Source organism: Humulus lupulus, chromosome 7 (assembly GCF_963169125.1).
Source record: "Humulus lupulus chromosome 7, drHumLupu1.1, whole genome shotgun sequence".
Lineage (NCBI taxonomy): Eukaryota > Viridiplantae > Streptophyta > Magnoliopsida > Rosales > Cannabaceae > Humulus > Humulus lupulus.
Window position 1 is genome coordinate 4861846 of NC_084799.1, and position 26254 is coordinate 4888099.

General features: G+C 30.3%; 1 protein-coding gene and 2 long non-coding RNA genes across 4 annotated transcripts; 2 read left to right on the forward strand and 1 right to left on the reverse strand.

Moving 5' to 3' along the window:
• Positions 1-480: 480 nt before the first annotated feature.
• Positions 481-1320, forward strand: LOC133789376 (uncharacterized). The gene is made up of 2 exons (XM_062227221.1): positions 481-861; positions 945-1320. The coding sequence occupies exons 1-2, from the start codon at positions 763-765 to the stop codon at positions 1293-1295; spliced, it is 450 nt and encodes a 149-aa protein (XP_062083205.1). The 5' UTR covers positions 481-762; the 3' UTR covers positions 1296-1320.
• A 14169-nt stretch (positions 1321-15489) lies between these two features.
• On the reverse strand, positions 15490-17104 carry LOC133790413 (uncharacterized). Its single transcript, XR_009874007.1, has 2 exons — positions 15847-17104; positions 15490-15700 (listed from the first exon to the last, which is right to left on the reverse strand). It is a non-coding gene; the product is annotated as an uncharacterized LOC133790413 (long non-coding RNA).
• Positions 17105-19901: 2797 nt separating this feature from the next.
• Positions 19902-22830, forward strand: LOC133790414 (uncharacterized). 2 transcript variants are annotated; one of them, XR_009874009.1, is made up of 2 exons: positions 19902-22005; positions 22143-22830. It is a non-coding gene; the product is annotated as an uncharacterized LOC133790414 (long non-coding RNA). The 2 variants fall into 2 exon arrangements; XR_009874008.1 differs by having other exon boundaries at positions 19902-21802.
• The last annotated feature ends 3424 nt before the right edge of the window (positions 22831-26254 follow it).

Sequence of the window (26254 nt, forward strand, 5' to 3'; positions counted from 1 at the left end):
GAGCTGATGAAGATGGTGACGACGAAGCTGATATGTCAGAACATGAGGACGTTGCAGATGCAGAAGATGAATTGGTTGTTGAACTTTGTGAAGATGAAAATGTGTCTCCGATTACTGATGGAAATGATAGTGATTACTCTGTTTAGTTTTTTTCTATTTGTGTAACAGAACTATGTATTTAAATATAATGAAGTGTTTTTTTGTAATTATAATATAAGATATTTGAGCTTTGTGAAGATGAAAATGTATCTCCGAATACTGATGGAAATGATAGTGATTACTCTGTTTAGTTTTTTCTATTTGTGTAACAGAACTATATATTTAAATATAATGAAGTTTTTTTTTTGTAATTATTATTATTATGAATTCAATGTGATATACTTCTATTTAATGCTAATTACTAACTAATAAATTTTAAACTGAAGTATAATGTCAGCTGATATAGCTACTTATCATGGCGAAGATGGTGGGGGTCAAGACCCGCCAGATCCTTCTAGGGTACCAACATCTTGCGAGTCAGGTTAAATATTGCATATCAAAATTATTTTTAGAAATTATATTGTTAGATAAATATAACATCAATACTAATACTGATTATTGTTAATAAATTTTAAAGCCCCGTCGACGAGAAGAAAAGGTCGTGGCCCTGCTAGTAATAATGTTCTTGAAGAACGAAGGAAAAAAGCTGGGAAACCATTGGATCTAGAGCTTGATCCTGTGACCAACAAAGTGGTTGGGCAGGAGGATCAAGCTTTTATTCGCATGTTGGGAACTCTAGTTTCCATGTTGTGTCCGGGGCATTATTTGGATTTTGCCGATGCACCTCAACAGTTTAAGGATCAAGTGCTTGATCGTATGAGGGTAAAAAAATTACAAATCTTGTACTTTTCATTATTTAATTCCATTATTTACAAGTTATCTAATATTTTTTTTTCCTAATGCAGTATTACTATAATATAGACGGTCATCCACAACGTGAGTCAGTTCTGGCAACTCTCAACAAGGAGATGGGGGAAAGATATCGCGAGAGAAAGAACTATAGACATAGACACTTCAAAAGTCATTATGCTGGACCAGAAGATTTGGAGAATGTCCTCTCTAAGCCACCTGACCATTGCACTAAGGAGGCTTGGCAGCTTATTTGTGAAATGTTTTTGAGCGAAATATTTTTGGCTCGTTCCGCTAAAAATCAAGCAAACAGAAGACAAATGAAGTATGTAACAACACAAGGCACAAAGTCGTTGGCAGCTAAGCGTCACGAATATGTAAGTGAAGATGTTAATTTAATTTTATAAAATAACACATTCTGAAACATTTTGTTTACATTTGTATAGGAGAACCCGCATGCGCATGTTGTTGATACTTGGAGGGATGCTCATATGATAAAATCGACAAAATCTTTTGTCAATGAGGCAGCTCAACAAGATTATGTAAGTGAATAGTATTGTTTTCTTGTTTCTAATGTTTATAATGTTTCTAATTTTTGTTTATAATGTTATCTTTATACAGGAAAAAATGGTGGCTGAGGTTGAGAGGTCACAGAATGAGAGGCAAAGTCAACAGCAGAGTGAGGCATCTCTAAATGTATCTGGTGTTGATTCGTCCCCGGTCGATCAATACGAGATACTAAGTAAAGTACTCGGGGAGAGATCTGACTACCAAAGAGGAGTGGGTTATAGGGCGAAAGGGAAGGCAAAAAGGACATCCTCTAGCTCTACAGATCAAAGTCAGTCCCAAGAAAATACTGCTGCTTCGCCTAATGAAGATATGAGAGTTATGGCTTTGCTGGTGAAGGCAATTCGTGAGACGTTTGAGACTTCGACAACTGTGCATCCCAGTAAACTGTATAACCCAATGTTTGACAGTTTTCTGCAGAGGCATTTGCCACCACAATCCGAAGGTGCTTCGTCTTCTCAGTCTCCGTCACAGCAGTATCAGCCTCTGTCACAGCAGTATCAGCCTCCGTCACAGCAGTATCAGCCTCCTTCACATCAGCAGTATCAGCCTCCTTCACAGTAGCAGTTCCAGCCTCCTTCACAGTATCCGCCGCAGCAGCTGTACCAGCCTCATCCAATGTATCTGCCACATATGTCGTCGCAACAACCTCCTCAGTATCAAAACCAATACATTTTTGGACCCCATTCTCAGTCTCCTCCACAATATTTTAGTTTTACCGATTTTCCAGGAGGATCGATGCAGCCTCCGCCACAGCCACAGCCTCGAGATCTGTTTGGGGACCTCACGCTCGGACGATCATCACAACCACCATATATTCCTTCACCGCCACTGCCACGGCCGCCACAGCCACCGCCATCGTCACAGCCATCGTCCTCACAGCCAGACCAAAATGTTGAAGATGAGGACAATTTCAATATTAATCTTAATGATTTTCTTTAGTTACTAGTTTATATATTTGGACTGAATTAATACTTTATTTATTTTTAATGACTATAGTGATATTTACTAGGTTGATAAATATTAAAACTATTTATATTAATTTTAATGTTAGTTATGTTTAAATTAATTAAATGTTTATTTTTATTAAATTATATTATAAATTATTTTTAAAAATAATTAAATTTAATAAATATTAATTTATTTAAAATTTAATTTAAAAAAAATTATAAATACAATAATAGCGGCGGACCCCGCAGCTAATACTAATGCCTCGGACATAGTTATTAGCGGCGGGTTCCGCCGCTAATGTCCGCCGCTAATAATTGATTATTAGCGGCGGGTGTGTCAGTCCGCCGCTAATAATCATTATTAGCGACACTTTTTTAGGCGCGGGGTATTAGCGGCGGAGGCCCGCCTCTAAAGTGTATTAGCGGCGGATGTGGCAATTATTAGCGGCGGAGTCCCCCGCCGCTAATAATAGAATTTGTTGTAGTGACAAGCCAGCCGCCTGGCTCTTTTTTTTTCCCCATTTTCATTTTGTCTCGCACCCTCTTCTTCTTCCCTATTTTCATTTTGTTAACCCGCTTAACCCAAAAATAACATGAGTAACTGTTTAAGAAATTAATATTTTAAAATATATTTTATAATTTTTATTGTTGGATTAGCTTATACAGGATCTTTATTTATTTTAATGTATATCTAATATTAAACAAATTAATACAAGATAGCCTAAAACATGTTTCTAAAATTGAATTCAAAGAGAAACAAATAATATAATACTTACAGTATACGTAGCGGAATTAAGAGTCATTCCTTCAGTTTCTCTAACTCTTGTATCCTTTCTGTCGCAGAGTATTATCAAGAAACTAAACCGATCTTCTATTTTCTTCACAATCTTCTAATGTATCCTTAGAACCACCTAGACTAGTGTGGGCAATTCTCAACACATGAGATAGATATAGAGAGAAGAAGAGAAAATAACAAAGAGGCTTAGAAAATGACTTGTGTTTAGAGAGAATCTAAAACTATCAGAAAATCTGACTTGAGACTTATCAAACTTTTCTTTTTGACTTCTCTCTAAGCACTCCTTTTATAGACTCAGTTAGGTCATTTAATTTAATTAAAAAACCAATAAAATAATAGTCATTTTGAAGCCCTAGGTCGAAATTATCATGGACTATAGGCCTGTGAAATTTCCTATTTGATTATAAGCCCATTGGACTTAAAATCAAGGCCTGTATTATTTTCTATTGATTTAATTAATTAAATAATTATTTAAATCCTTTATCAAATTAATTATTTATAATTTGAACATTGATTTAAATTTATTTATTAATTTAGATACCAATTTATCTTAATTAATAAATCTGACATAATTTTTCTTTTCTTCTCAAAATTACACAACTTTGTGAAACTATCCAAAATTAACCTGGTCAACTTTAATAATTCTAATTGATGATTAAATCAATTAATTGAGACTATCTAGATGATTTTATCCAAGGTACAATGGGGACCATGGGCCTATGAAATCAAGCTCCAATAAGTTATCATAAATCTAACAAATAAATTTACTAACTTATTAATTCCTCGTGACTCCACTATAGACTCGAAATTGCACTCTTGAATTCATAGAACATTCTATAATAAATATAGATACGTTATTAATTATCCATTGTTACAACCATAATTGTCACTCAATCCTCTATAGACGATCTACAATGAGATGTGACTAAAATACCGTTTTACTCCTCATTGTATTTTATCCTTAAAACACTTAGTTCCTTGTAAATGATATTTCAGTAAACTAATTTAATTACTGAAATGAGATCTCTATCATTTAACACCTTGAACCAAACTAAAAGGAAACCATCATTTCACTTCTTCATCAGAAGTTATAGATGTTCATATCTATGATTAACACTCCCACTCAATTATACTACCGAGTTCCCAAGATGTAAGTATGGGCTAGTCCGTAGGGTAAGCTGGTAACGAACAAGTCACACTACAAGAAAAATAGTTTTTAGAGGCGGAAATATTACCGGCGGAGTTATTCCGCCGGTACTGTGAAGAATATTAGCGGCGGAGTACTGGGTCCGCCGCTAATACAAATGCCGGAGACTGGTTTCAAATTTAATATCGGCGAGTATTTTACCGGCGGATCCCGCCGGTAATGGTATATTCTGGCGGGGTAATACCGGCGGACCGCCGGTATTTTGTATTACCGGTGGGGTAATACCGGCGGACCCGCCGGTATTTTATATTACCGGCGGAGTAATACCGGCGGATTCCGCCGGTGATATTGTATTACCGGCGGGTAGTACCGGCGGGTAGTACCGGCGGAGCCGCCGGTGATGTTTTATTACCGGCGGAGACCCGCCGGTAATACTGTTATAATTTCTGTAAAGATTTTTCCCCACCCCATTGTCTCCCTCACCCGTTTTCTCTCCCTCATTCGAACATTTTTTTTGCTCATATCGTCTCAATCCCACGAGCCGCCACATCTCACCTACCGGCCGCCGCACAGCCTCGCGGTCACTACCTCACCATCTCAGTTCAGGTATGTATTCTTTTTGCTCATTTCTTGTTTCGTTGTTACTCGATCATTTAATTTCATTGTCCTCCCCAGTTAGTAAAAGTGTATGTGAACGTGTTTCATTGTGTTCGTTAGCGAGCAGCCTTAATTCTGTTTTCTAGATTTGTTCAAAACTTCCTAATCTTCTATGCTTATGAAACTGAAATTATGTTCAAATTAACCCTTTTCTGCATTGTGGTAGGTGATTTATGTTCTCTCTTTCTGATTTTGTAGGAAAGGGATCAAGCTAAACCGGTGGTCAATCGGGACTGCAACTTAGATAAATTGCTCGAGAAATTCGAAAGCTGGGTTTACTCTTCAATTGAGGTAACTAGAATCGCATCAAAAAACAATAATTCCTGCACCATCTTATATGACATTATCCGAAGGATGTGTTTCCTGTACAGCAAATAAATGGTAAAATGTACAGCAAATAAATGGTAAAAGGGAGTAGTCAAAACATTGGTGAAGAAAAATCATATAGAAAGAAAAATGCCTTTATCGGTTTTAAAATGCCTTTATCGGTTTTAAAAAAACAAATACAGCCATATTTTACTTTATCTAATTGATTATTTCATTTAATTTTTATTTCCCACTTATATTTAAGAGCCCACCATTACACATCAACCATTTTTTTTTAATTTGAGCAGAATACCTCATTTGAACATATATGTTCGGTAAAATTTAAGAAAAGAATTAAAAAAAAAACATTTTTAATTATTTATGGATTTATCAAAATTGATTGTGTGTATGTATTTTTATTTCAGACTTGGATCGTTTACAGTGTTGGGGTTTGAAGGTTTTACAGTGTTGGGGTTTGAAGGTTCTTTGAGGTTTTTGGCAAGTATGTATCTTTGTTTACTCTGTTTGGATAAATAGTATGTTTGTCTATTTACTCTTTTTGTTTACTCTGTTTGTTTGTTTATTCTATTTTTTATAAAATAAATTATTTTATAGTATTTGACTGGGATTTTTATAAAAAAAAAAAAACATTGATAATATGTTTTTTATACAATTTACAGTTCGTGCTTTGCCGCTGTTTATTCTGCTAAGCTTGATAATGACATGAATATATTAATGGTTAATTATTATGAATGAAAGAGAAACTTGATAATGATGTTTTAGTCTTTTAGATTTGCATATATAAGTTTGATAATATTCTCAGACACTCAACCATTTGAGATAGCCTAACTTGTAGAATAAAACTCTTTTTTAATAATGTACAAATAATTTAAAATTTTGTAGGAAATAACTCAAAATTGATATCAACAAAAAATAAAACTAAAATTTTCGAAGTTAACAACACACAATTTTGAAAAAGGTGGAATATAAAATTTTCTTTAAATAATAAATTATTGATGTTACTTAAATAGTTAATATTATTAATTATTTAATTTAATAATTAATGTTACATAATTAATAATATTAACTATTATTAAATTATTTTAATATAGAAATTGAAAATTTTATTTAATAAAAGTTTTTACAATTAATAATGATTAATTAAAAATTACTACATATATTATAATAATTTATTTTTTATTAAATAACATTATCTAATTGAATAATTTTATCTAATTTAATACAAATCTTAAAAATTAATAATGATCACTTAAATAGTTAATATTATTAATTAATTAATTTAATAATTAATGTTACATAATTAATAATATTAACTATTATTAAATTCTTTTAATATAGAAATTGAAAATTTTATAGTAATAAATTTTTTTACAATTAATAATGATTAATTAAATATTACTACATATCTTATAAAAATTTATTTTTTATTAAATAACATTATTTAATTGAATAATTTTATCTAATTTAATACAAATCTTAAAAATTAATAATGATCACTTAAATAGTTAATATTATTAATTATTTAATTTAATAATTAATGTTACATAATTAATAATATTAACTATTATTAAATTATTTTAATATAGAAATTGAAAATTTTATAGTAATAAATTTTTTTACAATTAATAATGATTAATTAAAAATTACTACATATCTTATAAAAATTTATTTTTTAATTTTTTAATTTTTTAATTAATTAAATAATAAAATTTTGATTCAACATTATTTAATTAAATAATTTAATTTAATAAGTCTTTAAAATTAATAATGATTAATTAAATAAATAAGAAATTATTTTAATTTATTTATTGAATATTATTATCTGATATTAACTATTATTAAATTATTTGAATATAGAAATTGAAAATTTTATTTAATAAAAGTTTTTACAAGTAATAATGATTAATTAAAAATTACTACATATCTTATAATAATTTATTTTTTATTAAATAACATTATCTAATTGAATAATTTTATCTAATTTAATACAAATCTTAAAAATTAATAATGATTAATTAAATAGTTAATATTATTAATTATTTAATTTAATAATTAATGTTGCAGAAAAAATAAATTATTAAAAATTACTATCTTATAATAATTTATTTTTTCTGTCCCGGTATGCTTATGATTGATGGTTGTTGACCACAACCATCAATTATAGGGATATCGACACAGAAATGATAAGTTTAAAGTATTAACAATAAAATAATGAATGAATTGTTTTTTTTAATTTGAATAACATTTTCTAATAAAACATCATAAAATATTATAATATTGCATAAGATTTAAAAAATGATAACAAATTTTTTTGTTATACATTCCTTTTCACATTACTAAAACTCACAGATTCTTGTAACACTCTAGATGGCGATTGACAAGACTTGGACAACATTGAGAAATCGTGCTTGTCAAGAATATTGGAATGGTCTACAATCATTTTTGAGGATGGCCTCGGAATATAAGGATTCTGAAGGAAGAATTAGGTGTCCGTGTGTCAGATGCATAAATAATAGGCTTGAAATTTTACCTGTTGTCGAAGCACATGTATTCGATTGAGGGTTTTATCAAGGTTATGAGAGGTGGATTTATCATGGGGAAGCAGAACTAGATGTTATTGATGTAGTTGATGATGATGAAGTTGACGAGATGATTCCCATAGTGGAGGACTTCCTCTTACCGACAACTGAGCAAGTAGACAATAGTGGCGCAAGTCAATATTACGACGAGTTATTTGAGGAGATTGAAGCTGAGTTGTATCTTGGTTGTGATTGTATTTCTTCCCTTAACTTCTTAGCTAAGCTATTACATTTGAAAGTTAGAGGGAAGATTCCTAACAACATATTCGATGAATTATTGAAGTTGTTAAAGATTTCCTTTCCGAAGGAAAATAAAATTCCATCAACGTACTACGAGGCTAAAAAGAGATTGAAGAAATTAGGGTTGGGATACGAGTCGATTCATGTGTGCCAATATGATTGCTGTTTATTTTACAAAGAGCATGCAAACAAAGAGGAATGTCCAGTTTGTGGAACTAGTCGATGGGTGACTTTTGAAAAAACTAAAGGAAAAAAGGTGCCGCATAAGGTGATGCGTTACTTTCCATTGACACCCCGGTTGAAAAGACTATACAGCTCAAGGCTTACAGCGAAGGACATGCTATGGCACCACACTGGGAAATCGAAAGATGATGGAGTGATGCGACACCCGGTGGATGGGACGGCGTGGAAGAACTTTGACGTCAATCATCCTGGATTTGCAAGTGATCCTAGGAATGTTCGTTTAGGCTTAGCTGCTGATGGATTTAATCCATTTGGAAACATGAACCTGGCATACAGCATGTGGCCTGTGGTGTTGGCGAACTATAATCTTCCACCTTGGTTATGTATGAAAGACAACAATTTTATGCTGACCATCCTTATTCCTGGTCCAAAATCACCGGGTAAGGACATAGATGTATTTCTAAGACCATTGGTGGATGAGTTGAAGGAGTTGTGGGCTAACGGAGTTGTTACGAGAGATAGTACGACCAACACTATGTTCAAGCTGCGCGCAGCTCTTTTTTGGACAGTCAATGATTTTCCAGCTCGAAGTAGTTTGTCTGGATGGAGTGGTCAGGGATACAAAGCTTGTCCTACATGTAATGAAGACACATCTTCCATTCGAGTGATCGGTAAGACATCGTATGTTGGTCACAGAAGATTCTTGCCTAGTACACATCGAATGAGAAGGAACACTGAGTTCGATGGACAAATTGAGAGAAGACGTCCTCCGAAACTATTTACTTGTGAGGAAATATTAGAACAAGTGAACAACCTTCCACCCCAAGTTCCTGGAAAACACTTGCAGTTTGGAGGTGTCAAACGTAGAAGAGTTGCGGAAGATAGAAATTGGAGGAAAAAAAGCATCTTCTACGAGCTTGATTATTGGAGTACAAACATTTTAAAACATAACATTGATGTCATGCATGTCGAAAAAAATGTGTGTGATAGTCTCCTCGGCACAATCTTGGACAATGATAAGTCTAAGGACACCACTAATGCAAGATATGATTTGAAGAAGATGGGAGTAAGGGAATCATTGTGGATTTATGAAGATGAGAGTGGAAAGTTGATGAAGCCGCATGCTTCTTACGTGTTAACTCCTGATCAGAGACAACAATTTTGTCAATTTATTAAAGAAGTGAAATTTCCAGATGGCTTTTGTTCAAATTTGAAGAAAAAAGTAATAGAGAATGAAACAAATATCATTGGGTTGAAATCCCACGATTGTCATGTTATAATGCAACGATTATTGTCTGTGGGTGTTCGTAAGTTTCTCCCAAAAGATATATCGACCACCATTTCTGAACTATGTAGTTTTTTCAGGCAACTATGTTCGAGGACTATAAATGTTACAGATATGGAGGAAGCACAAAAAGACCTTGTTCTGATATTGTGCAAGATGGAGTTGATCTTTCCTCCGGCTTTTTTTGATATAATGATTCACTTGGTCTTACATTTGCCTGAAGAAGCAATTTTGGGTGGACCGGTATTTATGAGATGGATGTATCCTTTTGAAAGGTACATGAAAAAATTGAAGAACTACGTGGGAAATAAAGCTCGTCCTGAAGGGTCAATAGCTGAAGGCTATGTCGCTGATGAGGCTATGACATTTTGTTCGATGTATTTCAAAGGGGTTGAAACTAAATTTAATCGTCTTGATCGCAATAAAGATGAGGTGTATGTCCCACGACACCTTACTGTGTTTCAATCTCAATGTCGTCCCCTAACAAAGGGATCTCTCAAGCCTCTAGATCTTGCGACTCGTGAAATGGCTGAATGGTTCATCATTAACAATTCACTTGAAATTCAGGGTTACTTAGAGTAAGTTTATTCCCTTTAAAGTGAAATTTATGTTTATTCCAAATTATTTTATCTAATAGTCAAAGCATTCAAATTTACAGCGAACACCTAGTAGAGATCAAACTGAAATTCCCAGATGGTGATCATAATCTTTTACAGAAGAAAAATTTTCGCCAGTGGTTTCATAAGAAGGTAAAATTGAGATTATTTTTAAACATTTATTATTGTAATGATATTTTTATCATTCTAATATAAGTTTATTAATTTATTTAGATATATGACTTGCACAAACAAGGATCTTTAGAGAATGGTGATGAGTTGCTAGCTTTAGCATCTGGGTCAGATCACTTGGCAACATACTACGAAGGTTGTATAGTTAACGGTGTTCGATTTATCGCTTATGACCGAGATCAAAAGCGCACCACACAAAATAGTGGAGTGTCTGTTGCGGGAACTGAAGGTTTTAACTATTATGGCACGCTTCAAGATGTACTGGTCTTATCTTTCACTGGTGCATATTCAGTTGCATTGTTTAGGTGTAAATGGTTTAACACTGATCCAAGCAAGAAGAAAACAATCACTGAAAATAATATCACCAGTATAAACGTCAGTAGCGAATGGTACAAAGATGAGCCTTATATACTTGCTAGCCAAGCTAAGCAAGTATTCTATCTCGATGATCTACTTAGAGGCCGACACTGGAAAATTGTTGAGGATGTCAATCACCATCAAATTTGGGACATCAAGGACGATGAAGCTGATGCAGATGTTGATGTTGTACATGACATAAACTCATCAAATTTTGTGTTGACCGTGGATCTCGGTCAGTTGGTTATGGAATCTCATGAACCTGCAACATATATTGGCACTATACAAAATTCACCTGCTGATCAATTAGATGAAAATTTTATAAATGACGACTTAGGCGAAGAAGAAGAAGTCCATGAAGAAGATGAATTGCTAGTTGATATTTGTGAAGATGATGTTAATCATGTGTCTCCGATTGATGTTAATTTAATTAATGATGAAAGTGATAGTGATTATTCTACTTAGTTTTAATATTTTTGTAATAATGACAATTGTTTAAAATATAATATATGAGACTTGTAATCATGATGTTCATTTCCATTGGTGATATTTGATACTAACTAACAATTTAATACTAACTAATCATTTTTGTTCCTAAGTACAATGTCAGCAGATATAGCCACCTCTCATGGCGGAGATGGTGGAGGTCTAGACCCGCCAGATCCTAGTAGAGTACCGTCTTCCTGCGAGTCAGGTTAATAATAATTTTCAAATTTTGCTCATAGCTTGAAAGTCAAGCTCAACGAATGTTTAAATATAATATTAATATTTCACATTTTGGTTATTCTTGAAAATGTGGATAGCTGAAGTGCCGAGAAGAAAGGGTCGTGGCCTGGCTAATTCGAAGCCACTTGAAATTCGACGGCGAAATGCCGGGAAACCACTAGATCTTCAGCTTGATCCTAGGACGGACAAAGTGGTTGGCTTGGAGGACCAAGCTTTTGTCCGCGAGATAGGCCTCCAAGTCACTTTGTCGTTGCCAGGACATTACTTGGATTTCGCTGATGTACCTCAACAATTTAAGGAACAAGTCGTACATAGGATGAAGGTACAAATTTAGAACAAGTCTTGTGGTATAATTTTTAATGTAGAAATCATTTACAAACTAAACTAACATGTTATTTTTAATGTAGTATTTTTATAATGTTGATGGTCATCCAGAACCCGAGAGAGTTATGAAAATTATCTACACAGAGATGCGCAAAAGATATTCTGAGAGAAAGAACATCAGACATACTCACTTCAAAAAATATTACTCTAATCCGGAAGATTTGCAGAGTGTTTTAGTTGCCCCACCTGACCATTGCTCCAAGGAGAGTTGGAAAGATATTGTTCAGTTGTTTTTCAGCCCAAAATTTATCGCGCGATCCAACCAAAACAAGAAAAACAGAAAAGAAATGAAGTATACATCGACGCAAGGCACAAAATCGATGGCGGCTAAGCGTCACCAATTTGTAAGTAAAAATATTAATTTAATTTAACAAAATTTTACATTCTAACTTCCTATCTCTAAATTTGTATAGGCGAACCCTGATGAACATGTTATTGATACTTGGAAAGATAGCCATTTGAGAAAATTGACAAAAGTTTTTGTCAACGACACAGCTCGAGAAACTTTTGTAAGTTTATACTTTTGTGTTATTATTTTCATTAAACTATGTTACTGATGTGTTTCTAACACTTTTTATGAACAGGAAAAAATGACGGAAGAGCTTGAGAGGGCACGACTTCAAAGCCAGTCTCAAGGACCGACGGAGGGATCTGAAACTGGATCTGCTGCTGAATCCTCGTCGATCGATCAGTACGAGATTATGAGTAAAGTACTTGGGGAGAGGTCTGACTTTCAAAGAGGAGTAGGTTACAGCAAAGGCAAAGGGAAAAAATCAGCTTCTAGCTCCACAAGTCAAAGTCAGTCACAGGCCCAACCTCGGGAAGACATTGCTACTATGGCAGAAATAATTAAGTCAATGCGTGAAGAGATCCGGATGTTGAAATCTCAACAAGGTCCATCTGGTAATCCTCAGCATACCAGTACAGAAACTGAGTCGCGGTTTGAAAGCCTTCTCCAACGATATTTACCATCACAACCTGAAGGTGGTATATCTTCTCAAAGTCCACCTCCTTGGTCGATGCCACAACAACAACAACAACAACAACAACAACAACAACAACATGTGTATCCACCTCAACAGAATTATCCAATCACGTACGGACGTTCCTCCCAGTCCCCTCCTTTATATTACCCCGACGTCGCTACCGGATCTCAGACATCACATCCTAGGCGTCGTGACTTCGGGGATTCATTGCAGCAGCAGCATCCACAGCAGATGTATGGTCAATTTGTGAGTCCATCGCAGCAGCAGAGGTATGGTCAGTTTGAGAGTTTTTTGCATCAGTCTCCCTCGCCGCGACCACATGCTCGACAATTTAGATCATCTTCGCAGCATCACTCTACACAAGCACCACAGTTTGCTTCACCACCGTTGCCACGCCCTAATACTAGTGATCAAGATATTGATCTTAATGAGTATTTTACACCAAGTTGGCCTGATCAAAACAATAATAATTAGATTATGTTTTTTAATTATATTAAGACAATTGAAATTTTATTATGTTTATGTTATAATTACTTTATATGTAATTAAAATGAGACAATTTGTATTTTCTTATTTTAATTTTATGATTAATTACAATGTTAGTTTTGTTTGATGAATATTAATTGTGTTATTAATTATAATATATGTTAAATATTATTATTTTTAAATAAGTATTATATGTATATTTATTAAAAAATAAAATAAAATTAATTGTTTTATTTTAATATTAGTATTTTAATACCGGCGGAACCTGCCGGTAATAAACCAGTCAAAAACGGTGTCAGCGTTGCACATCACCGGCGGACTCCCGCCTCTATTAATCCGCCGGTAATAGTGAAATACCGGCGGGTGGTGTCAAACGGTCGGTAATGGTGATAATACCGACCGTTTATTAATGGCGAGACTTTACCGGCGGAACTCCGCCGGTAATAACAAATACCGGCGGATATACCATGTATTACCGGCGGGCTCCTCCGCCGGTAATAGTGATTTTTGTTGTTGTGTCAAAGAACTCAAATAATACAATCAGTTAGAATAATAACCACTCAGAATTGAGATTGAATTGACCTATGGTCAACTATATGATATGACTAGAATAGATAATAACGGTATGTTTACTTATCTTATCAACTGTCAATATCGGTCATGTCCGATGTAACAAATACATCCGATCTTTTCTACTTTGCTAATGTTCTGGAAAGAACATAACACTGTAATGTGTAAGTAGATCATATCGTAGATTGGCAAGTCAGTGTAAATCTGGTGCACTGACTAATCTTAGGACTAACTTATTTTGAACATATAATCATATTTATATTCCACTGTGATTACGTCACTATAAATAAAATTAGCTATATACTCGGGATTTAATAGAAGTTTGTATTAAACAAATAATCATGAAAATAAAACATGTGAGCAAAGTGATTGACCAAGTCAAAAAGTGATTTCTATTCTTTTATTGATAATAAAATGAGAATACAAAGAATTTGGGTTTTAATTAGGGCATAAAACCTCAACATTTATATGATTAAATATATGTAAAAAATGATAAGTAACCCTAAAGACTAACTAATTTTCTCTCCATTCTAGTATTTTGTTGTATTGTTTTAAAATTATTTATGTATATGTTGTAGTGGTAGATTTTATAAATTTTGTATAATTATATTTAATTGTATTGATTTTGTGTTTGTGTCATATAAAACGCTTAATTGTGTGGTAAATGTCGTGTGTGGCTAGGTCACACGACATGTTTATTTAATGTGTTCATGTTTAGGTTTTTAGTGAGTACTCGTTTGATAATTGTATCGTATTCATATTTGCAATCGTATTATATTCATGTTGATCTGAATATCACACTATAATACAAATTGCCAATCTTAATTATAGTTACATTTCTCATTACACATTGTTATATATTAAAAAAAATATTATATTACACGAAGATATACGAAAAACAAAAATCATATAACTAATAAAGTCGTTATAGAAGTTGTGGTATATATGTATATATATTTAGGAGGTTCGTACGGTAGAACTCTGAAAAAGTTTCTATTTTTGAAACATTGATAAGTTATAACTTAATTTTTTTTATAACGATGTACATTATAATTATAGCGAACATTTTATAAGTTTTCAAGAAACTTTGAATAATTTAGAATATCGAAATTATAATTCAAGCAGTCTTTTCACGTGCGTATAAAAATTGAAAACAACACGCTTGCAATAGATTGTTTGAAATTTAATTTCAGTACTCTAAATTATTATTCAAAATTTTCCAAAAATTTGTGAAAAATCATTTATACTACTATATATACCATTATATATATATATAAAAAATTAGAGCAGTTACAATTTATTAATGTGAAAAAAAAAAAGAACACCAGTCAGTAAACGATCCATATATATTTATGTACTCTCAGAGAGGAACTTATTTATATATGTTATTGGAATAATCTTCTGTTTCCCAAGTATTTATTTGTTCTTTTAATAAGATACTTCGCTTTAATATTCCATTTTAATTCCCAGCGCATAAACATGTTATTGAAGTTTATTGGGGGTAAACTATACTACATATCGTACTTTCGTATATAATATATATATATAGTACAATATAAGTGCACATTTGAGATTATAAAATAACTTTATATATATTCTCGATTAATTTCATTTAATAAGAAAGTTACAAATAGCATTGTATTTCAATAGATGTATTTTATATATGAGTATTACTTTAATAATCACTTTGATGAGCAGATCATTCCAGTATTCTCATTAGGGCTTTCCTGCACTCCATGCATGGCCGGACGGCACGTATACACAAACAGCAGCAATTATTTATGCTGAATAATATAACACAACTAATTATATATATATATATAACATGCATTAATAATATATATAAGAACAACACACAAAATAAAACAAAGTACATAATATTTATAACTTGAGTTATTATAATAAATAAGAGTCAAGGAAATTAGCTTACTCGGTCACATATAGAATATTATTATTACCGTTGTCATTATATGATTCCATTTTAAGGTTCAGATTTCATCAGGGGCCTAGACAGAGATGGAGTTTTGGAGGTGTATGAGGATGATGATGCTGGTGGTGGTGGTGATCGATGTAATATGGAGGGTAATGAGATTGGAGACAAAGAAGATCGAGGGGGTGTTTTGGGTATTATTGAGGATAATGGTGATATGGTGGGTAAGGATATTGGTGGTAATTTGGTTGAGGGTAAGGATATTGGTGGCAGTACTGTTGGGTTAGGTAGTTTGGGTAAGGATATTGGTGGCAGTGATGGCTTAGGTAGTTTGGGTAATATTGGACCAAGAATAGGTCTCAAGAGACCTTTTTGATCTAACAATGGTTTTTGATGATGATCAGAGGACTTCTCATCAGGATCATGATGAGGATTATTTGGACCAGCCTTGGCCACCTTGGTTGATCCGATGATACATAACAAGGCCACAACGAAAATAAGCTTAATGTTTTTCATAACAAAAACTCTCTTCTTATGAATAATCAGTGAGAAGTGAGATGTAAGTGACTGTAATAAGATACGTATTCTGTTCACAGTATATATAGGTGATCGATGGGGTCGATGGATCGATGGATATGCACCGTCCACGCATATGCATCGATCGACTAATATTAACAAGTTAGGTACAGTAATTAATTATTGCTTTTGTGAAGGGTTAGCTAGGAAAGTAATTTTAATATCATACTTCCTATAAAACTAATAGTCAAACAAGTTCTTCGTCATGAAAGAGAGTATGCACTATTAATCTATAATGATAAATATAAATCAATGATACTATTAGAAAATTAGACAACAAGTTCACAACTGGTAAAGAGTCTTATACAATAAATTGCAAAGAAATACCAAATAGATAACTCTGAAGTAGCACCGTCATTAAATTCACACATTCTGTTTCTTTACAAATCTGCATCTTCTTGTATAGCATCCAAATATCTAGTGATAACAGTTATGAATCTATTTTAATAAATTTACAAAAAAAAATATGAAAAATGGATAAGTATATTTTTAGAAAATATAATAATAATATACAATTAAGTTTAATCAATTGCAATTAAAATGAAATACCATGAAAATATTTGTATGAGTTACAAAGCACGATAAAGAAAAAAGTAAACTTATAAATTAGAAATAAATAAGAAGAGGAAAAAAAAAACTTATCTTTGTGTTGATTACTCAATGAAAAAAGTCCAATAACTAAAACTGAAAGTCAAAATTTCCACTTACTTACAATAACAATTTATCATAATAAAACTTATAATAACAAATAACTTCAATAACTTAAAAAAACAACAAGAACAACAATAATAATAAAAAAAAAAATTGTCAAAATAATAATAAAAAAAAATTGACTGACCTAATTAAAATAAATATCTCAAAATATTATATCATAATATTAAATTTAAGATAATTATTGTATAAATATATATATATATATAATAGACCCAAAAAAGTAACTCCGAATATTAAAACAAGACAACTACTACAATTGTTTATTAAATTACATCGAGCTGTAAAGTAATAAAAATAAAAATAATAATAAGAATAATAATATCTTTAACTTCCCTAATAAATTACTGGAAAAAATAAAATACCGTATAATAAGCAATTAAAAACTTAAAAGAAAAGTAACTGTTAATAATTATCTCAATATGTAACGGTTAAAAGAATTTAAAAACTAAAAACGTACCTTATCGTGGGTATTCTTATTCATTATGCTAATTAAAGTGTATAAATTAAAAGTGTATATAGAACTACTCTATTTTTTATTATTACGTTCTTAGCAAATTCACCTCCAAAATTAACCACCTAATTATAGGTGTGCTTATTATTATAGATCTAGTTAATTAATTTAATTACTAGTACTGTGGAGTAGTCTGCATCAATTTTTGTTTTCCTTTCAAATTACATACATATTTTCAAAATTTAATTGAAAAATAATTTTCTAAAATTTATATTTATTTATGACAGAAATATATATATAAAAAAAATCTTATTTAAAAAATTACGACTAGCTATAGTGTGTGGTCTCATCACACTAATTAGTAAGTTTCTTTGACTTTTAAATTCGGCTTGTCTTCAAAGAGTAGAGTAAAGATTAATAACTACTTACCAAATAATAACTAGAAAAAAGCAAAGTTCAGGCACACAGCCATCTGCCAATATTGCTGTTAATTAATTATAGCATGCAAGCAACGGTATATGAATGAATTTAATTAAATTTTTTTTAAAATATTTAAATGAAGTTTTTATTAACTAATATATAAATTTTGGGATATTTGCGGCAAAACCTCATGTTCTTTTGCAAAATTTATGTATATGGCTATAATAATTATTTGATAACAAAATACATTTTGTTGACACATTTTTTCATCAACAAACAAGAGGATTAAATGATTAAAAAGAAAGACATAACTAGCTCTCTTTATATGTATATCATATCATACATATCCAACGACACTAAATGACCAATTTAAAAAAATATATTATTCAATAAAAACAAACTACATATAGGTAAGTGGCTAATTTGTTAGAGATGCGTATGGGACTAGTTATTTATTAGTTATAGGGTTAGGTAAATTATTTGTTGTTCACCCGGTTTTTCATCAAATACAAGATTTAGAGCATAAATCCAAGAATAGATATATGAAAGAAAAAAAAAATAGTACAATGTTTATACTGGTTCGGCCCAAAAATGTCGATTCATATCTATTTAGTCACTTTTATTGATATATAAGCTTGAGCAACCATTGAACTAGCATTGCCGATGTATTCTATAGTCCCCATTTTCTTTTAAAACTATTTTTGTACATAGAATTGAGTTTCCAAATTTTTCGGCACTGAGAGGTGCGTCATCCACTCGGGTCCTTCTCCTCTTATATATAGTGAAAATAGTGAAAAATTTAGGGAAATCTACAAAAATGCACTAAAAGTTTAAAAAAATCTGAAAAATACGGTACATTACAAAAATACGGAATTTTTGGATAAAAACACGGAATTGCAAAATTGTAAATACGGAGTGGCAAAATCATAAATAAAAGCTGTAAAATACAATTTCTTGTGATCAACGTTTACAAACTAGTAAATATATGTTACGAACTTGTAAATATCTGTTACGTGTTTGTAAATAATATTTACAAAATCAGTTATAGAATTGTAGATTTTTTTTTTTTTTTAGATAAAACTTACAAACAAATTCGTAACTAATTTTTTTATTTTTGTAACAATAGTTTAAAAGTCTAGTTTTACAACTAAGAAAGATATTTTTGTAACTAATATTTACGAAAATATTTTATAGTTAAGAAATCATAAACAAAATATACATAAAATTATTATACTTTTTCATATTGTTACAATAGTGTACCAAAAAATTACATGAACCATCATATTTATGCTATACAACTTAAAAATATAAATTTAAGATATTCATTATTTATAAAACACTTTATTGAATATAGTGGTGAAATACAATATTTTTTTAAAAACAAGTTTTACATTTTTGTAACAATAATTTACAAAACTAATTTCACAACTAAAAAATTTATTTTTGTAACTCACATTTATATAAATATTTATAAATTTATTTAACATGATTATTACAAAGATTTACAAAACTAATTTTTTAACTTTAAATATATTTTTGTAACAAAACTTGAAACTTGGATTAGATTATGATTTTGGTTTAATATTGAGTGTTGAGACTTGACTAGCTATGATTTAAAAAATATATATAATATTTTTATAAAGAATAATAATATTGTGATTGTCTTGAACCATATATTATAACATATAGTTATTAATATTAATTTTAATTAACAGCATATTGTAATTTGTATAAATATTTATTTATTTTTTGAGTAATTGTATAAATATTAACTTTAATATTAATAAATATATTTATTTTAAATAAAAATAAATTAATCTACTTTATTTTTATTGAAGGTAGTAACTATAATTATTATTACTTTTATTATTATATTAATTGATATGCTTAAATTCTTATTAAAATTTAAGACAAAAAAATAGAGCGAAGGTAAATATATATATATATACACAGGTGGGTGGAGAGAGCCATATTTTTGTAATTTATTAAAGGTACCGTATAAAACAAATTTTTTTTTATATTACCGTAGGAGATGTAATTATCCCATTAAACTTCATTTGAGCCGTATTTTTATAATTTATGGGTGAAAAAAACCGTATTTTTGTAATTTATTAAAGGTACCGTATAAAACAAAAACAAAATTATATTACCGTAGGAGAGATGTAATTATCCCAAAAATTTAAGGTTACATTTAAATTGTGAACCCAAACTATTGGGCTTGGCCCAAAAATAGTACATACAAAGTTATAACCAAATTGATTCGATTTTATCTTCATTAAGTGGCCACTCTGTATTCCACTACCATTCCTCTTAGCGTATGGTAGCCTGTTATGCGCTAACATGACTAGAAGAGCATGAGTAGATGATCAAAAAGCGTCTTTATTAGCATATGGATGCCTACTTTGTGAACACATGATTGCTATAAGCATCTTTTCTCTTGAGGAAATAGCGACCATAATGTGTCAAAGAATAACAATGAATAGGATCTTGGATATGGTCGCTATTTCCTTAAGAGAAAAGATGCTTATATATGTGAATTCAAAATCAACCATATGTGCTATTATTCAATGTATTCACTTTCTAATTGAATATTTGCTTAAAGAAAAAACTAAAATATTATTTTAATTTTAAAAACTCTTATTCAATCTTTCATAAAATTTAAATATATATATAGATACATATGAAGATTATATTTTTTATTCTCCTAATAGTGCCCCATGCCTTTATTATAAGTTTGGATCAATTAGTTTTATTTGTTTGTTCTTTTTCAATAAGTTAATGTAAAAATCAACTTCACTCGTGTTGTAAAAAAAATGGTCTTGTTTTGTACCATATGTTTTATCAAAATACAAATTTTGTATCATATGTTTACAATAATGATCATCTCGTACTTTATAATTTGAAATTATACTCTTTTGGTATCCTATATATGCTTTATCAAAATACATAATTTAGTATCCTGAGTTGTTCAAATTTATTTAACAATTTTTTTCAATGTGAATAAATTACCCTCAAATATAATATATAAGTAATCAAAATCGATTCAAAAAAATTTATAGTCAAACTTATAAATTTTTTTAAAATTACAAAATAATTCAAAATTTCACATGTGTAATGTTGTAAGTTGAGTTATCCCGTTTACTAAATTATTTTAATCCACAACTTTTTCGATAAGCAGCTTTGATCTTATTTTTTATTTTATTTTTTTTTTTAAAAAAACTTTACTGATCTAGACTTAAAGTCAAAACTTATATAAAAAAAAAAAGCTGCAATTTTATTATTTGTTTTAAGTAAATCAAACAAATAGAGTAAAGTTAATTGTTATTTATTTATAATTTCAAAAAAAAAAAGAAGCATTAATACATATCTAACTCGAAATCATACCAACCAACCATTACAAGAATCATATCGATCAAGCAACATTAATTAAAATAATTTGTGAAAATCTCTTGATTTATTACTATGTAGAGGACCAATCTATTTGTTTATTTGTTTATTTATTTATTTTAATTTTAAAAAATGGATCCTTGTTGGGCTATGGAGACCTCAGGCATGGGCCTAGCCCGCCTTAACATAGGATCATCCCTAACATGATATACTATCTGTGTAGTAGTGGTTCAGTCGCTCTTCTTAGTAGGCAGGGTGATATATAATCAAATTAGAAGAGGAGGTGTTTATTCTTCCTGAAAAATTTCTAAGCCTGAATCGACTCAGTTCTAAATACTTTAGGTTAAGGAGCTATTCTTCGGAATTCTAATTGAGATATTATAGCATATTTATCTAAACCACTATTAGGTACTTATTTTCCCTTGCTTTCTTATTGTAGAATACTATTGCGTATCTTGAGATTTAATAGGATATACCAATATATTTTGATAATGTCTAGTCGTACGTATGTTACTTTTACTATTTTTCCTTTCTGTATACAACATGGTTTAAGTCATATTCATAATTCATCAGATGATATATTACTCTCTTTCCAAGAATTTAATTACAAGGTAGAAGCAATCTACTATAATTCATGTAGTGGTTCTTTTAATTATTTTAGTAATACTCTACCGCTGTTACTTTGTCACTTCCTGTACTTATGACTATCACCATGGTTACTGATTATTCAATTCTTCTCTTTATATAGCTTTACAGTTCTATAAGCTGAATGTGTGGCATTAATGGTGGCTTTGGACTGGATTCTCTCATTAGGACTTTCGGTGCATGTGGTTGAAACAGATTGTCTTGCAAAGTGTGTCTGCTTACACTAAGAGAGCAACATTTTTCAATGATGTAGGGTCTTTGTTAGAGGATATAGCAAGTCTGTTGTTCAGATTTCCAGGATACCTAATCCCCATGTTTGTCGAACAGCCAATGTGGCTGCTCATGGAATAGATGTGCATGCTCTTAGGATGGATAGACATCTTGGGTGGTTAGATGACATCTCATCTTTTATTAGGGATGCTTAGTTTTTTTTAGGTTGTACGATTTTTTGATTATTATCAATGAAGTTATCATTGCGAAAAAAAAAATTAATTTAAGGTACTCTAATAAAATAAGCCATGATCTTAATAATGTCATTTATTGACTAACCCACAGTCTTGTGATAACATTTTGTATAAAATGTTTTATATAAGTTTTAATGATATCATCACTCTGAGTACAGCGCTCTAATGATCATTCCCGTATTCTAATTAATTAGGGCATCCCTGCACTGCATGGCCGGATGGCACGTACGTACGTACACAAACAACAGCAATTATTTATGCTGATTATATATAACACACATAATTATTAATCATATATAAAAGAACACTACACACAATTAAAAACTTCATAAAATAAAAGTTTATCTATATGTTAGAAGATACATATATATCTAAGGCAATTAAAATTATTAACTATAATTAACTTAAGTAATCGATATTGTCAAAGTTAAAGAAACGAAGATACATATAGTAAACTCACTCGATCATATAGATTGATTACTATAATGATGACTTTGATTCCATTTTAAGGCTCAGATTTCATCAGGGGCCTAGACAGAGATGGAGTTTTGGAGGTGTATGAGGATGATGATGCTGGTGGTGGTGGTGATCGATGTAATATGGAGGGTAATGAGATTGGAGACAAAGAAGATCGAGGTGGTGTTTTGGGTATTATTGAGGATAATGGTGATATGGTGGGTAAGGATATTGGTGGTAATTTGGTAGAGGGTAAGGATATTGGTGGTAATTTGGATGAGGGTAAGGATACTGGTGGCAGTACTGTTGGTTTGGGTAAGGATATTGGTGGTAATTTGGATGAGGGTAAGGATACTGGTGGCAGTACTGTTGGTTTGGGTAAGGATATTGGTGGTAATTTGGATGAGGGTAAGGATATTGGTGGTAATTTTGATGAGGGTAAGGATATTGGTGGCAGTACTGTTGGTTTGGGTAAGGATATTGGTGGTAATTTGGAGGAGGGTAAGGATATTATTGGTGGCAGTACTGTTGGGTTAGGCAGTTTGGGTAAGGATAGTGGTGGTAGTACTGTTGGGTTAGGTAGTTTGGGTAATATTGGAGCAAGAATAGGTCTGAAGAGACCTTTTTGATCTAATAATGGTTTTTGATGATCATCATCAGCGTTGGCCACCTTGGTTGATGATCCAAGCAGACATAACAAGGTCGCAACTAAAATAACAAGCTTATTGTTTTTCATACTCACAATCTCTCTCTCTATATAGCACTATGTATTATACTTTAGTGTACTTGATAAATAAACGGTGAGAAGTGAGTTGTGCGTGAATGTACGTAAGATGCTATATATATATATATATATATATATATATATAGGTATTGAGGTCGATCGATCGATGGATGCACCGGGCAGGCTCTTGCATCTACTAATAATTAAATAATAATAATAAGTTCGGTATACTGGAATTATTATTCTTTTAATAAATGGTTTATATTAGGGCGAAGTTGAGAACTACCCATTTTTAGGAGTAGTTAATTAAAATTAGACACTAAATATATTTAGTTGAACTTTACCCATTATTATCATGAGATTTCCCAAATTATCCTTATATGAGCACATGATTCTAAGTGTTGTTGTAATGTGTATTATATGTGTCATATTATAGTTAAATTGGAAATACATTCTAATTGTAGTATGTTTAAGGAGAAAAAAAAAACATGTAATTGAAGGGGTATAATGGGTACATCAATTAAAAATCTGAGTACTAAAATAAAAGTTAAAAATAGTGGGTAAAAATTAAAGTGGATCATTTAAAATGGGTACAGGATTTAATTTTCACTTTATATTAACTAGGGCATGAATTTTAATTCTAAGATTTACCACCTAACGTAGCTAATTACAATATATCTACACATTGAGTTTATTAGATCTATAGCAATTGATTAATGCTTCTCTTCATCTATTTTTCTTTTCCTATCTATTTAAACGGCCGAACTATGAGGTTTTGGGATTTTACATATTTTGCCCATAATATATATAAGGGTTTATATTATTTTGGACTCTGTATTTTGTCTCATTATTTGTTTGGACCCTGTGTTTTGACAAATTACTTTTTGAACCTTATGTTTTGTAAAATTGTTAAAATAGAACCATAAACTCAATTTTGATAAAGAAAAAATTGAATATAACAATACAATTTTTAAGCAGAATGATTTTATTTTTGTTCTGGATTGTTAGTTATTTGGTAAATTATTTGTGATTTTACTTGAGAAAACATTGACCAAAATCGGGTTTAAGGTTCTATTTTAACCATTTTACAAAACATTGGCTCCAAAAAGTAATTTATCAAAACACAGGATTCAAACAGATAATGAGACAACACACAAGGTCTAAACAAATATAAACCCTATATATAATATATATTTATGTATAAATAAACCAGTTGATGTTTTTTGGACATGCCTCAATTTTTCATTTCCCTTTCAAAATATAACAAATAATTTTCCAAAGGTTATAAATCATACTGACCATAATAACTTGTCTATTTTAAAAATTATGAGTGTGGTTGTATAGTGTAAATAATTTGGTTTCACTTATTAGTCATAAATATGCTTATTAATGTACGTGCTCCTCTTGTTTGACTTTTAGATGGGTAAAAAGATTAGGGAAAGATACATGAGACATGCTAATAATATTGCAATAGCTAGTGAATGGTTAAAATTGGATTTTTGAATCTAGTGAAAATATTTTTAGATATAACCCTACAGATTAATGCTCGTTGGAGATCCATATACTTACCAGGTCAATAATCCTGTAAATAAAGTTTTTAAGGACACAAATATTTTGATATAATTTGAATTCAAGGGACTATTTTGAACTATTGAGAAAACACATGATCTAAAAATATAAATTTTTAAATAGAGCATTTATTGTAAAATTAAGTGAAAACACAATATTGTTAACAAAATAGTATAAACAAAAAGAAGTTGTGTCAAATAACTTGGAAAGAGTATAAGCTACCTATACATAATATTGTTAATTAGCTAATAATTTTAAGCCATTTAATTTATAGCTTAGTAGACATAGTATTCTTACAATTTTTCAATAAAAGTTGGTGATACCAAACTTTTTTTAATTATTTACTTAATTAAATTTAATTACAAAATATGTTATATTATTCGTCAATAGCAAATTATTCGTGTCATTCCATACTTTAATATATCTTTATATAAAATGTGTGTAAATAAAAATATTTGATTTTAACGATTTTTTTTTTGTTAACTTTAATATAATATTCTAAATATTTAACAAAATATATCATTAATTTTAATTAAAAATAGATAATTATCAATTATATTAATATAAATTTAAATATTATAAAATATTATTATAATAATAATTAATATAAAACTATATATTTAATAAATATATTAATATAAATTCAAATGTTATAATTAAAATATTATTATTATTATAATAATATATAATACAAAATAAAATATTTATAATAATTATATTAATATAAATTCAAATGTTATAAAATATTATTATTATAATATTATTAATACAATACTAAATATTTAATACTTATACTAATATAAATTTAAATATTATAAAATATCATTATAATAATAATATATAATACATAATCTTAATTTTTATTTAAAAAAATCATTATATTTAAAAAGAAAACATGTCATTTTTTTGTCTCCATATTTGTAAGTGTGTACAATAGGATATTTAAATCTGATTTCGACATCTTAAATTATCTGGAATTTCTTGAAAAATTTGTGGGTCTCT